At 35.5% G+C, this 12,943-nt stretch overlaps 1 protein-coding gene across 1 annotated transcript; it reads left to right on the forward strand.

Moving 5' to 3' along the window:
* The first annotated feature begins 1,707 nt into the window (after positions 1-1,707).
* LOC113235115 (synaptobrevin-1-like) lies at positions 1,708-2,451 on the forward strand. The gene has a single exon (XM_026470690.1). The coding sequence runs from the start codon at positions 1,806-1,808 to the stop codon at positions 2,181-2,183; it is 378 nt and encodes a 125-aa protein (XP_026326475.1). The 5' UTR covers positions 1,708-1,805; the 3' UTR covers positions 2,184-2,451.
* The last annotated feature ends 10,492 nt before the right edge of the window (positions 2,452-12,943 follow it).

Raw genomic sequence — 12,943 nt, forward strand, 5'->3', positions numbered from 1 at the left:
GACTTGAGTATTGAGTAGTGTTCTGGAACACGACCCTAAGTCTCACACGCACTCGCCATCATTCAAGTTAAGTTATCAATTATGATGCGTATAGAAATTATTACGTAATGTATCGTCTTTTATTATACATTCGATATGAACTTAGAGTAAATATCGATATTAATTGCGCCACTGTTATTGTTGTCGTTGTCGTTATCGTTATCGTTATCGTTGTCGTTGTCGTTGTCGTTGTCTTTGTCGTTGTCGTTGTCGTTGTCGTTGTCGTTGTCGTTGTCGTTGTCGTTGTTGGTGGTGGTGATGGTGGTGGTGGTATTAGTACCCCAATTATTTAAAAACTTACTAAATGGTGTAAATGGATTAAACTGTAGACAATTTAAAATGAAATTCCATAATTTATTAATCGGTGCTGGGTTAAATATAATATTTCGATTTTTCTTGGTAATCTAGAAGGAGATGGATACGCTTTCATACAATCAATCCAAGATGTAAAATATGAAGGTGGTATCAGTTCATTGCGTAGGTGTTGATATATCATCACTGAAAATTCTGCGAACTGAACTGAGAGCAGAGCTATAAGAGATTTAGTAAAAATGAGGTTATGTAACAACTTATAATTAACGTCTGATTTTTGGAGTGTATGTGAGTCGTATTTCCAGTGCTTGTGTTGCCAGTGTAATCCTGACTTGAGCATTGAATAGAGTTCTAGAATACGACCCTATGTGACTTTGGAACGTCGTTCCTTCGGAACGAGTCACGGTGATACTGTTTGTCGGCGGATCACTGTGATTTTTTCATCGTGACGTTATTTATCGGGTGATAAACCTATACTAACTACAGCACTGAGTACTATTCAAGAATAAACGAAATGCTTAAGACTTGAATCAATGCTCAAGCAATGCTTCATTGATTGATGATCACGGCGATACTTCACTGCGATCAATGCTCAAGTCAGGATCTGTGTATGGTTTAAAGCACTCGAAATCTTACTCAAGTCCCTCGACCCTTAGGGTCGTATTCTAGAACTCTACTCAATGCTCAAGTCAGGATTGCACTGGAAATACGACCCTAATGGCAAGGACTTGTGTATGATTTTCAGCGCTCACTGCAATACTCAAGTCCTGACTTGTTCCTGTCCTGAGTTCTGGAATACGACAGTTGGGTTTTTAAATAGTCTTTTAAGCGGCGAATGTCAATATTTACGTTTTACCTTTAACTTAAATCATATTATCGTCCATCACTTTGAATAAAAATTTTGAATTCGTAATTAGTGGAATTTTCAGGAAAAAGTCTTTTGTAATTTGTTTTAAAACAAGGAATATAGTTCTAAATTTCTTCATTTTTTCTTATTATACTTACTTAAAATACAAATAACCTTCGTAAAAACTGTACTCGTAAGTTCAAAAACCCGCCATTTTCACTGAATATAGTATCAACTTGTTGAATACCAAAGACAATTTTTTGTTCTTGTTTTATGTTCTAGTAGCCTGAAAACGGATTTAATAATCGAGTAACAAAAGATGAAAATCCAGAAAATCTTAAAAATATTGTTCAGACAGGATGGAAAAAATAGGTTTCCATAGTCTAAGGCCATGCCTTTACTTTTTTCAATCCTCTATGGCCATTTCGCTGTACTGTGAAAGCGTAGAAACGTTGGGCTACATGAACTGAATTAATGAATGACGTCTTTAACTTGTTGAGTGAATGTGTCATTCATTCCATTATCGCCATATTTTATTTACGTGTTTTATCGTCGTAGAGTTTTTGTTCTTTGTGCATATTCTCCAGAAAATCCTCTATTCAGCACAATGGAGGACCAAGGAGGAAGTTCTGCCCCTAGGGTTAGCGATAAGCGACTGGCTCAAACGCAAGCAAAAGTAGACGAAGTTGTGGGGATAATGCGTGTCAATGTTGAAAAAGTTTTAGAGAGAGATTCTAAATTATCGGAGCTCGATAATCGAGCTGATGCTCTGCAACATGGTGCCGCCCAGTTCGAGCAACAGGCTGGTAAGCTGAAGAGGAAATATTGGTGGCAGAATTTGAAGATGATGTTGATCATCGGTGCGATCGCAGCCGTGGTTCTTATCATCATCATCGTTTGGGCCACATCTGGTGGGAACTCCTCCGCCCCTGCTCCTGCCCCTGCCCCTCCCGCGATCACTGAGAACCCGCCAGGCAGGCGATAATCGCCAGGAGCCGTTGTACGCGTAAGAAGTTCACTATCAATACCTTGATGTTGTACTTTATCAGACGGATTTGTTTCAAGACTAAAACTTGACTGAGCTTGAAGTTTAATCCCATTCAATCACACCCCTTCCAAAAATACAGGACATGAGCATTATGCCATTTATATTTACAATATAAAGTATATTTTGTATTGTATTATGTAGGTTTTTATTGTCATAAAAATTTATTGCATTTTGATAACATTCTACAAAATTCTACATGTATATATATATATTCACTAAAATGGAAAAATTTATTAAGTATACCTGTTTTAAACATGTTAAAATAGCTTATTATATTATTAGTCTTATGTATTTATCTTTGATGTTGCTTTTACAAACCAGATTTTTGAAATTTTATAATTAAATCTGTGCTTAATGGAGTGGCCAACTATATTGTACAGAATTCTTTTGTGATAGGTAGTAGTATTAAATATTGATCCTCGGGGAGCTTATTTATTGATCAAATCGAACTAAAGAACTGATATTTTACTTACATTTATTGCAAAAATATTGCCTAAAACTAGTAGTTATAAATAAATTGATTGTTATGATGGATGTGTCCATTAGATATCTTTCAATCTAATTGAAGTGTTAAAAGAAACATAATATCATTAAACTAAACTTAATTATTAAACTATACCTAACACACAAACAATAAGCACAAGTTTGTAAAATGAAGCACAGAATGTTTAGTTCTTTTATTGATTAATATTTCTAGTTAGTAATGTAATATCTATATAGTTCTCTTTGGTGTTAAGTTTGGGTTATTATAAGCTAAAGCACTTTGTATGGAAAAGTGTCTTTAATCTTAATGTATGTAGTTCAGATGCGTCAATTCAATTCCCTGCATTTTTGTGAGGACGTATGTTCATTATGGCCTAACCCTAATGTTTGTTAATTTTGCATTTGAAGGATGAAGTCTTGTTGAAAGAGTAAGGGACCAAATTATTATATCACATGGCATCGGTCCATCCCACCAGCACAGGAATGTTTCTTGACAGTAATTAGCATTGATGTATACTTAATCTATAATATTCTACTTTTATCTTAGCTGTTTTATATTGTATAAGATGTAATAAATATACGGTATTCTTCATTTTGAATTTTATTTCTTATCATGTGTTCCTTGTGCTTTATCAACTGTTGTCTTTGTTTTATCGGAATTCTCACGACGTTGTGAATCATACCAGTTAAAATGAATACAGGTGTTTATTTTCAAATCAGTGCAGGATTTGTTATCTTGCCTTAAAAAGCTATGCGAAATATCTGTTCTCGTAATTACGTACGTTAATCATGTGTTGTACTTCTTCTTGTATTTAGCATTCATTGCTTCTCATTAATTGTAATGTAAAGTAGTAATAGTATTGAGACCACTGAGACCTCGATTCTGATTTGACGCACACATATACAGACTGTTATTTTTGAATAGAAAATTCAATAAACGTAGTTTCCTGTTCGATAATCAACCTTATTCAGACTTGCATTCAGGTTGCTTGCAACAAGACATGCGCCCTGGGATAGGGTTTCGGCACTTGTTGTCTATGTAGGTAGATAAATCGAAGTATTGCCGATGCGGAGAGGGGGACGTAGGTATCATGTCATGGAATGGCTGCGTGGGCGATACGCCTACAGCGCCATCGCCAATGTAGTGGCTAGTGGGTTGCCAGCACAGCATCATGATACACATCAAATTGATTCATCCTTACAAGGCGTTCTTTAAGCAGGAAGTCAACTTAATAGCGTAACACGTTAAAAGCTTACTCATAACGAATGTAAATAATTGCAAGAATCTTTTCTGTATATGGTTAGGCATCATACACATTACTAGTAAGTAGGTAAGTATCTTATATTGGACTTGGTCAATCAAGATGTGTTATAATTTTATTTACAATCACTGTATTACGAAGTTGTATATAGGTACGTAGGAAGTATGCATTCCCTACATAGGTATCTACGTATTCGTAGGAATTAATGTTATAAGTTATCAGAATATTTCAAGCCTGAAAGTTTCCAGGCGCTTAACGTTTAGTTTATGACTAAAAATAGCGTGAGCCAAGGCAGCTTCAAAGCTATGATTTGTATTCTGATACTGATTAATTCAGAATATGCACCTGCATTCTTAAATGTTCCTGGTTATTAGCGCGTCCAATTACTTAGTATGTTTAGCAAGAAAAACCTCGTGAATACGATGTTTTATTAGGTAAATACGTAATGTATACCGATAAACGATATAGCCACCACGGTACGTTGGTATCACGTTAATTGAAAAACTAAACCAAATTTTACTTAATGTTCATGTAGCTTGTAGTCAGCAACAAAAGTAATATATATATATATATATATATATATATATATATAGTATATACATACATAATAATAGGGTATATATTAGAAAGTTATTCTGTAGCTACGTGCAAAAGAAATACTAGTGATAATAAACATATCAATATTAGTGTGATTTGCACCTGTAAGATAGGTACGCTCTTACCTATAAGTCTTAGGGTCGTATTCCAGAACTCTACTCAATGCTCAAGTAAGGATTTGAGCAGACTTGAGTATGATTTCAAGCACTGGAAATACGACACTAATGGCAAGGATTTGAGTATGATTTTCAGTGCTCACTGCAATACTCAAGTCCTGACTTGAGTTCTGAATATGGTTTAAAGCACTCGAAATCATACTCAAGTCCCTGCCATTAGGGTCGTATTTCCATTGCAATCCTGACTTGAGCATTGAGTAGAGTTCTAGAATACGACTCTTAGTCTATAGTTATAAGGGCAACAGAACTCGTAAGAGCTATTGAGTGATTGCATAGTTTAAAAAACTCGTGTTTTATCTGGTCCCGATTTTGGTTCCCATGTAAAGGCCTGATTAAGACATTAGCCCCCTTTACATAGTCGTGATCAGTAGGGCTAGCACAATAGTTCTTGCTCAAGTCGCGCTTTATAATGCTAGCCCTACAGGAGTGTACAAGATTGTGCGCGGAAAAGCCTGCACGCGTAATCGTACGCGAGTACCTATTTGCTTTTTTTAAGCTAACGGCCTTTTGCGCGCGGTTGTTCGTGTTCTTTTTTGTTACAACGGCAAGAGCGTCCATGTAAAGGCTGGTAGCGCAGGATCGATCGCGTGAACCTGGCGCGTGTTGGAGTGGAGCGGTCTTTTCCCTTTTCTTTCCAACGTCTTTACACGCGCGCTCGATCGCGCACGATTGCTGTATCACTCGCGATAGTGTCTGTCTAAAGCCCACTATTTTCAAAAGGATTGGTATGTAGTAATTTCATCATCAATAAGTATGTACTGCAATAATTACGGAAAATATGGCGATGAAACCCTGCATGTCATACGAGCTTCTAGTAACTCCGCTGCCTGACATCTGGACCCGCCACATTAGAACGCGGTAGGCCATAGCTGGAACCTTCCCCAAAGAGTAGGTAGCCTGCAATCGGCCGAATGTGGTTCGATGATGATGACCTAAGCAATTACGTCGTTTTTTAAAAACATGGACTTTTAACTCTACTAAATAAATAATATGTATTATGTAATGCAACAGTGATGCAGGTAGTAATCAATTACTCCTCTAACACTATTGTTTATGTGACATTGGAGCTAACGGTTCAGTTGATTTAACCACTGATGACATCAGATCATGATACTTGGTGTCAAGAGCTGGTCAAGCGGGATTAATCTTTCTTAAGTCAGTAATGATCAGTCAACGACGTGACTACAAAGCTTTATATGACCATAGTAGAGTATAAAAAGAATTCTAGTCATCTACAATCACGAATATAGAGGTAACCTAGAGTAGTTCATCGCTTCTATTTCCAACTTCGTCATGGAAAACTTTCCATTTTGAAAAAAATCATATTTTTACAAAAAATGACTTTTTCAAAGTTTCAGACTTTTTTATTTAATAATTTTCCTATATTTTTCCACATATGACAGTGCAATCTGTCAAAAGTTGAAGATACTGAAATTGTGAAAATAAACCAAATATATAAAGGGTATAATAAATAAAGGGTTTAGAAAATTACATTTAGCTATGTTCATACAATTTTGATTTATCATTCACGCTAAACACATTAACAAGATATATCTAAATGTAGAACATAATAATAATATGACTCTTCGAATTATATTTTTCCAATTTTTTAGAATGTTTTACTATAAATTTCTACTATTTGAAACTTTTAGGAAAATTACCCAAATTAATTTGAATTAGTTGCCTATACTCGTAAAGTTGAAAAATCTTTTTGGTGATCCAATGTGAGTTATGTGGAGGCAGTTTATAGTTCTCTAGACACTTATACGGGAGTTCAAATTTCTCTCTTAGGGTCGTATTCTAAAACTCTACTCAATGCTCAAGTTAGGATTTGAGTATGGTTTAAAGCACTCGAAATCATACTCAAGTCACTGCCATTAGGGTCGTATTTCCAGTGCTTGTGTTTCCATTGCAATCCTGACTTGAGCATTGAGTAGAGTTCTGTAAAGTGGTAATCTGTGTGAAATATAGCATGTGTGTAGGTTATATGCGTATTTAATTAGACCTCAATAAGCAACTCTACACAATTATCAAGACACATTAGCCCCTTTACCTACAAGTTCGACAAAGAACACAAGATCGATTCGATCGGTTGCCTTGAATAAATTGGTAAACAAGATTTTTGCTTGTGTATTCGTAACATGACCTACCTATCTAAGGTACAGTTTGTGTGTTGCATTAGTAAAAGTTAGTGAAGCGTGTACCAATTTCCACGACAGCGTAGACTTTGTTTCGCTTCTTGAATTTCATCGAAACTCGATAATCATGTGAAGAAATAACACTGGTGCTATCGTACTGCACTGTTCTGCTCCGCTAGTTATTCAACGTCACTCTACAAAAGCTGACGAAATCACTTAGCCTTGATCTTAGTCTGATGGATTAGATACACTTAACAGGGGAACGCTAAACTGGCAACCTTGAATAGATGTTGTGTGGGCTGAATAGATGAGAGATTACTTTACCTCGTTTCACTAATTGGAACGAATTCGCATACAATTTCCTCGCATTTTCGTTTTAAGTCGTCACTTCATATCCCTACATAAGTAGGACCTTTTCTATTTCGATACATGAACCACAGTGACAATGTTAAGTGTATGGACATACTTTGCAGTATTCCTACCTTGCTACATTATATTTATTAAAATTTTATATCAGAAATACATATACCTACTAATAAGTTAAATGTTTTAAGAATACTTCGGTATACTTAAAGTATAAAAAAGTGTCTATTGTGTAGGGTACTTGATACAAATATGATCTACGTATGACGTACCTATGTATGAATCGAAAAATGAGTAAGTACTGTCTGACGAATGACGCACAGCCGAAACTGCTGAAACTAAAATACGGAATATACTACTTGACTATGGGATACTTTTATGTTATAAGCACTGATTATGAAAGGATTTTTCCACATTTGCCCTAAGAGATGTAAAGACCTAAAATGTATTGCATGCAATTCTGAACCGCTGAAATAAGAGATGTGACAAAAAGGCACGTTCTAAAAGATTGCAGAGGTATAATATCCACATAAGTAAATGCTAGAACTACGTATCTACTTCCTACTGTAGTTGGACCTATCCTTAACAGGCGGAAGGTGTTACAAAAATTATTTAATTTGAATATTAAGAAATACGCTCGAAATACGCAATATAAATTTTTATCTTAAAAAATGAAAGCGAGATTTTTTTATCAAGTTTCCAGATTTACTAAAGTGAGTAATAAATTGTTTATTTTTGCCTAAATCAAAACAGAGTAACGCAGATTTTCTTTGTCATTACTTGCCATTAATTAATAATGAAAGGAAAAAGATGTATCTATCCTGAAGGAAAGTACGTATTTCGGGAAATTAAAACTATTTTTTCGGATCTAATACGGCGTATTTTGGTTATTTATACAAAGAAACGTTTCGGCCTTTTTACAGGCCTCATGGTCACGGCTGGCTAAAAATATATCCTGTCATTGTCTGTTACATGGTCATTGAGATATCAACTTTGAAAATTCTGTATCATTCATACAATCAAATTTTTAAAGCTGATATCTTTACCTAACTACGCTTTACATGACTGAAGAGTCAGGTAAAACTATTACAGAGGTTTTAGTAGCAGTAGAGACCCTTGTGAAAGAGTTCGTCCACGGAAGTACTGCCACCTTATTTATTTCTGCCGCCGAGCAGTAATGTTAGCATTACTGTGTTCCGGTTTTGAAGGGTAAGGGTGCTGGTAAAATTACAGGCATATGGGACTTGTCAACTTTCATCTCAGGATGACGGGCGCAGTGGCAGTACGCCTCAGATCTTTGCGATTTATAGAGCTGTGTGTCTGTGCACGGACAGGCGTGTAGCTTACCATCAGGTGCACGACTTATTCGTCCCGTCACTTGATATTATAAAAAAACTAAATGGGAATGTAACGTCTGTTATTTTCTTTTATTTTTATGGATAGACTACTGCCCACTGACGAATTTTAGAGTTAAGTCACTCTACAAAGCTGCCTACTCGCTCGATATAAGTAAACAACCACATTTTACCGCACTATTTCAAGCTTTTGTGCCAGTACCTCACCAAATAAGGAGAAGCGTGTGTAGCCAGCATTCCTAATACAAACCAGGTCTTGTCTCATCAGGCCATGATGACGTCACGCATGACTTTATATCCTAATTCGCTAGTTCATTCACCTGTCATGATTAAAATTTAATTAACGTCTAATCTTATTTGGGAACTTGTCAAGGAAGCTTTTTCTTGTGTCCCAAAAAGTGGAGTAGGTGTTGCTTATCGGTTTTTCATTGTAATGTCATTCCGCTTCCCATCTCAGCGGGATGTGAACGACTTGTGAATTATCGCTTTCATCAACATTCCAATGGGCTGTGAGATGTAGCGCAAATAGCGAAATGGTAATACGGCACTTGTTTCTACATGTATACAGAATTCCCAATAATACGTCCTCAATGACCTAAGAACATTAAAACATTTACATCGACACATCTCAATCGAAAGCTTACTGCTGTTTTGACGACAAACTTTTTAAGCATTAAGTTAAGCACTTGATGACTTTCATAAGATTTATTTAGTAAATAAAATGCTGATTGCAATATCTAAAAGCGACAGGTAAGATAAATTTTATTTGAATTTAAATCTGTAAAATATATTTGCGGCTACGGCCAGCTGCCAAAAACCGAAGAAGATGTAGATATGTAAGTATGTATATATACCTATACGCGATATTTTAAAAGTTTTATAACTTCTACAAGGATCTTATAAACAAGTAAAAGCTACTGTATTTCCTGCCGACTACAAAATGTTAAAAACAGAAACAAGCACCTAGGCGGAGATATTAATAAGATTTCAAAGTAAAAAGTCTTCAAGTAACATAACTTCCACAAAAGGAAGGCTCAAAAATACCTACACATTATCTATCCTACCTACTACTACTATTATTATGCACCAAGATGTTATCTTGAATTCCTCATATATCCGCCGGTGTACTTGGCACCACCAAGGCCACCAACCTCTAAGTCGAGTGGGGCTTTTTAAGATTAAACATTTACGTGGTAGAAAGCCTTGAGCCAGGCCTTTCAGAGTTTCACAGATTTTCAAAAGGATGAAATTTTTAATGTGGATTAACACGTTCGCAGTCCTTGACTCCACCTATTGGCCTCAACCGTAAGTTCACGCATACCTATGGAGTACGTCGCAACTTCATACTACTGAAGTGAATTGAATAGTCTCGTGAATTGGGTAGTCTTCTGGTACAATAAAAAAATATACATTTTAAATATATTATGTATGATGTGAGAGTAAAAGACAAAACCAACACTGTTTCACAGAAATTCCGGTGGACTTATGGGGTTGACTTCCGGTGGACATATGGGGGAATGTGAACGTGTTAAGTTACATTCACGACTGAGTTCTCGGCTGGCTTTATGCGTCCAAATAAAGCGACTTTTTGCTGACAATGATTTCTAATATTCTTTCGATCCGAGAAAGCAACATCGTGACTTATAAAATACATAATTCTGAACTTAACTGATAGCATGTAGGTAAATCAATCCAGAAGCGCAGATTCGAATTCCAGATGCAAAATGAAAACTGCAGACGAGACTGGCCAGAAACACAAAACCTCGAGTTTGTATCTATGCCACAAATAAAGTCTAAAAATAAGTACATAGTTGTAGACGTCTATTTTAACCATCACATCGTTTCCTGTGGGTTGAAAGGGCTCCCGACATTAACAAATGGGCGACAGCCTAGCGTAAAAGCTTTCTGAGAAAGTCTACCCTATATTTACATTTTATTGTGCACTTACCCTGGAAATGAACACGTGTGGATCGAAATGGGTTTTTTTTTCGTTTAGGAAACGAATTTATTCAAAAAATATAAAGTTGTGGTCACCGTAAAATTCTAAAAGATGATTTCTAAAAGATTGTGCTAGGCAATTTTTAGATTAACGTATGAAATTGCCGTGCTAAAGCAAACTGTTCTGACTACTATATAAGGACTAGTATTTTTAGTGTAATATTCTGGCTAGAAACTATTAAGGATTTTAAATTTAAAATTGTTTGCGTAGAATAAGTAGGTACTTCGAGTAGCCTACTGTATTACTTAGCTAAGAAATAATTGGTTCTCCATACAAACATTGTCGGAATGGCCGGAAGACTGTAGATGAGACTCGCACAGGCCCTATTGAGCTTGTGTGCAATAGAGGAGGCCTATAGCCAGCAGTGGGTGTTAACGGACTACTTTTGGGAACTTGAAAAAAAAAATACTTTTATTAAGTAACATTTATTTATTGAACGTTGACTATAGAGCCACCAGCTTAAAAGGTAGCAAATAATTAAGAAACTTAATATTTACTTTCAATTTAACTTTCACTATTTTATTATTTTTGTTGGTGCAACATCAAATGACTTTTTTAAATTACTTTTCATGGCTCTGGGTATTTTACACTTTGAGTTATACCAAATAACAAACTTATAAAATAATATCATTAGTAAAAAGTCGTTGGTTTTAATTACCAGAAAGGAATTTACTTTTTAATCAATTGAAAATCAATAATTAATTTAAATACTTCATTCATAAATAATAATATAGATTTATACAGGATATAGGTATGCACATATATACCTAGGATTTCTGTTTTGTTTAATAATGCATCATTTCAAAATTTTATCAATTTTATTATTTTTTATGGCCTGTGAGTTGGCTTGACCAAATAATTGACTATGCCATTATATTGTTATCAATTAAAATATAGTTTTATTACTTTATTTGTACCAGTTTTGTCATCTGTTAACTTATTGTTACCTCATACAGCAAGAAAACTAAAGCCTCCCTATGAATGTCATGTTAAATGTATGGATGCGTTTATTTATTTTTTTCCATCCTCTAAGGTTTAATGTTAAAATTTTGGATATTTCTGGTTTTATTTTTAAAAAGTTATTGATATCCATTTTTTTAGCGCCGCACTAGGGGAACTCTGAGTCGCGGGTACCATAGACACACACATAGACAACCATAAATTACACTCAAACTCACGAGATAAATAAATGTAGGCCATACAAATATTTCTCCCGGCCCGGGAATTGAACCTGAGACCTCTGCGTGGCAGTCTGGCATGGTAACCGTTCGACCACCGAGGCAGTTATTTATTCATTAGGTAACGTACTTCGATATCAGTTTAAAGCTTTTTGATATCTCTTATATTTATAGAATAATTGCCTGGGCACACTTAACGATTACACCCCGTATATACCTGCGCATGTTTTAATACTTAATTAAAATTACGTAACAAAATATAGGAACAATCTTTCCTAACTATAAGAATTAATAAATACAGGAAATTTGTTTTTTTCACTCACTTGGAAACCTGGCAAAGTTTGCTGAACAGCGCGTTATTTTACTAATTAAATAAGCGACTCTACACCCGCAACCCAAATTTTAAATAATTGCGAATATTTTTGCTAGAAGTTTGACATTGAAAAAACTATGAGCAATACTTCCTTTAAATATAGGTGGCTAAGGCATTGTGTATCTACATCAACAAACACAAAAAGGAATGAGTAGCAGTAGTAAGTAATTGAACCTTTTTGTGTTTCATGCATGTTAAAGTCATGAGTCACAGATTCAAGGCTCGTGTCTGTCGCGACATTATTAATAAACTAAAGCAATACCAAATATGGAATGTCCCGTTTTGAATTTTAGGAATGTTTCTTCTAGAACCCTTAAACACAATGGATCAGAATTGAATGAATTGAAAATTTTACCAACCAAACTTAATTGACTGGTGGTTTAGGTAACTTCGATTCAATGACGTTTCAAATCGGCGTAGTAACCGCAACGTGAATGCTAAGGTAACGGTAACATTGCATGAAGTCCATAAATTACTCATAAGTAGGTATATGTATAGAGTTCGTAGCCAATGCCAACGTTTGTCCCACGACTAAGTCATTGTTTCGAAATTGTAAGTGTATGATTACGTGGATCAACTAAAATAAATCGTGATTAACATATTCGCGCCCAGCTATTGTGTTGATTGCCTTAACCAGAAAGACAGATCCAGATGAAATGAGTCATCAATTAGTTAGTATTGGAGTAGCCGCTGCCTTGACGTGGTCGCAGCGCCTGTAGTGCGTGTGGGTACCTCAGCTACTCAATGGTACAGCCAAGCAGACTTCGAATGAG

This window comes from Hyposmocoma kahamanoa, unplaced genomic scaffold (genome assembly GCF_003589595.1).
Source record: "Hyposmocoma kahamanoa isolate Upper Pololo Valley unplaced genomic scaffold, ASM358959v1 87, whole genome shotgun sequence".
NCBI lineage: Eukaryota > Metazoa > Arthropoda > Insecta > Lepidoptera > Cosmopterigidae > Hyposmocoma > Hyposmocoma kahamanoa.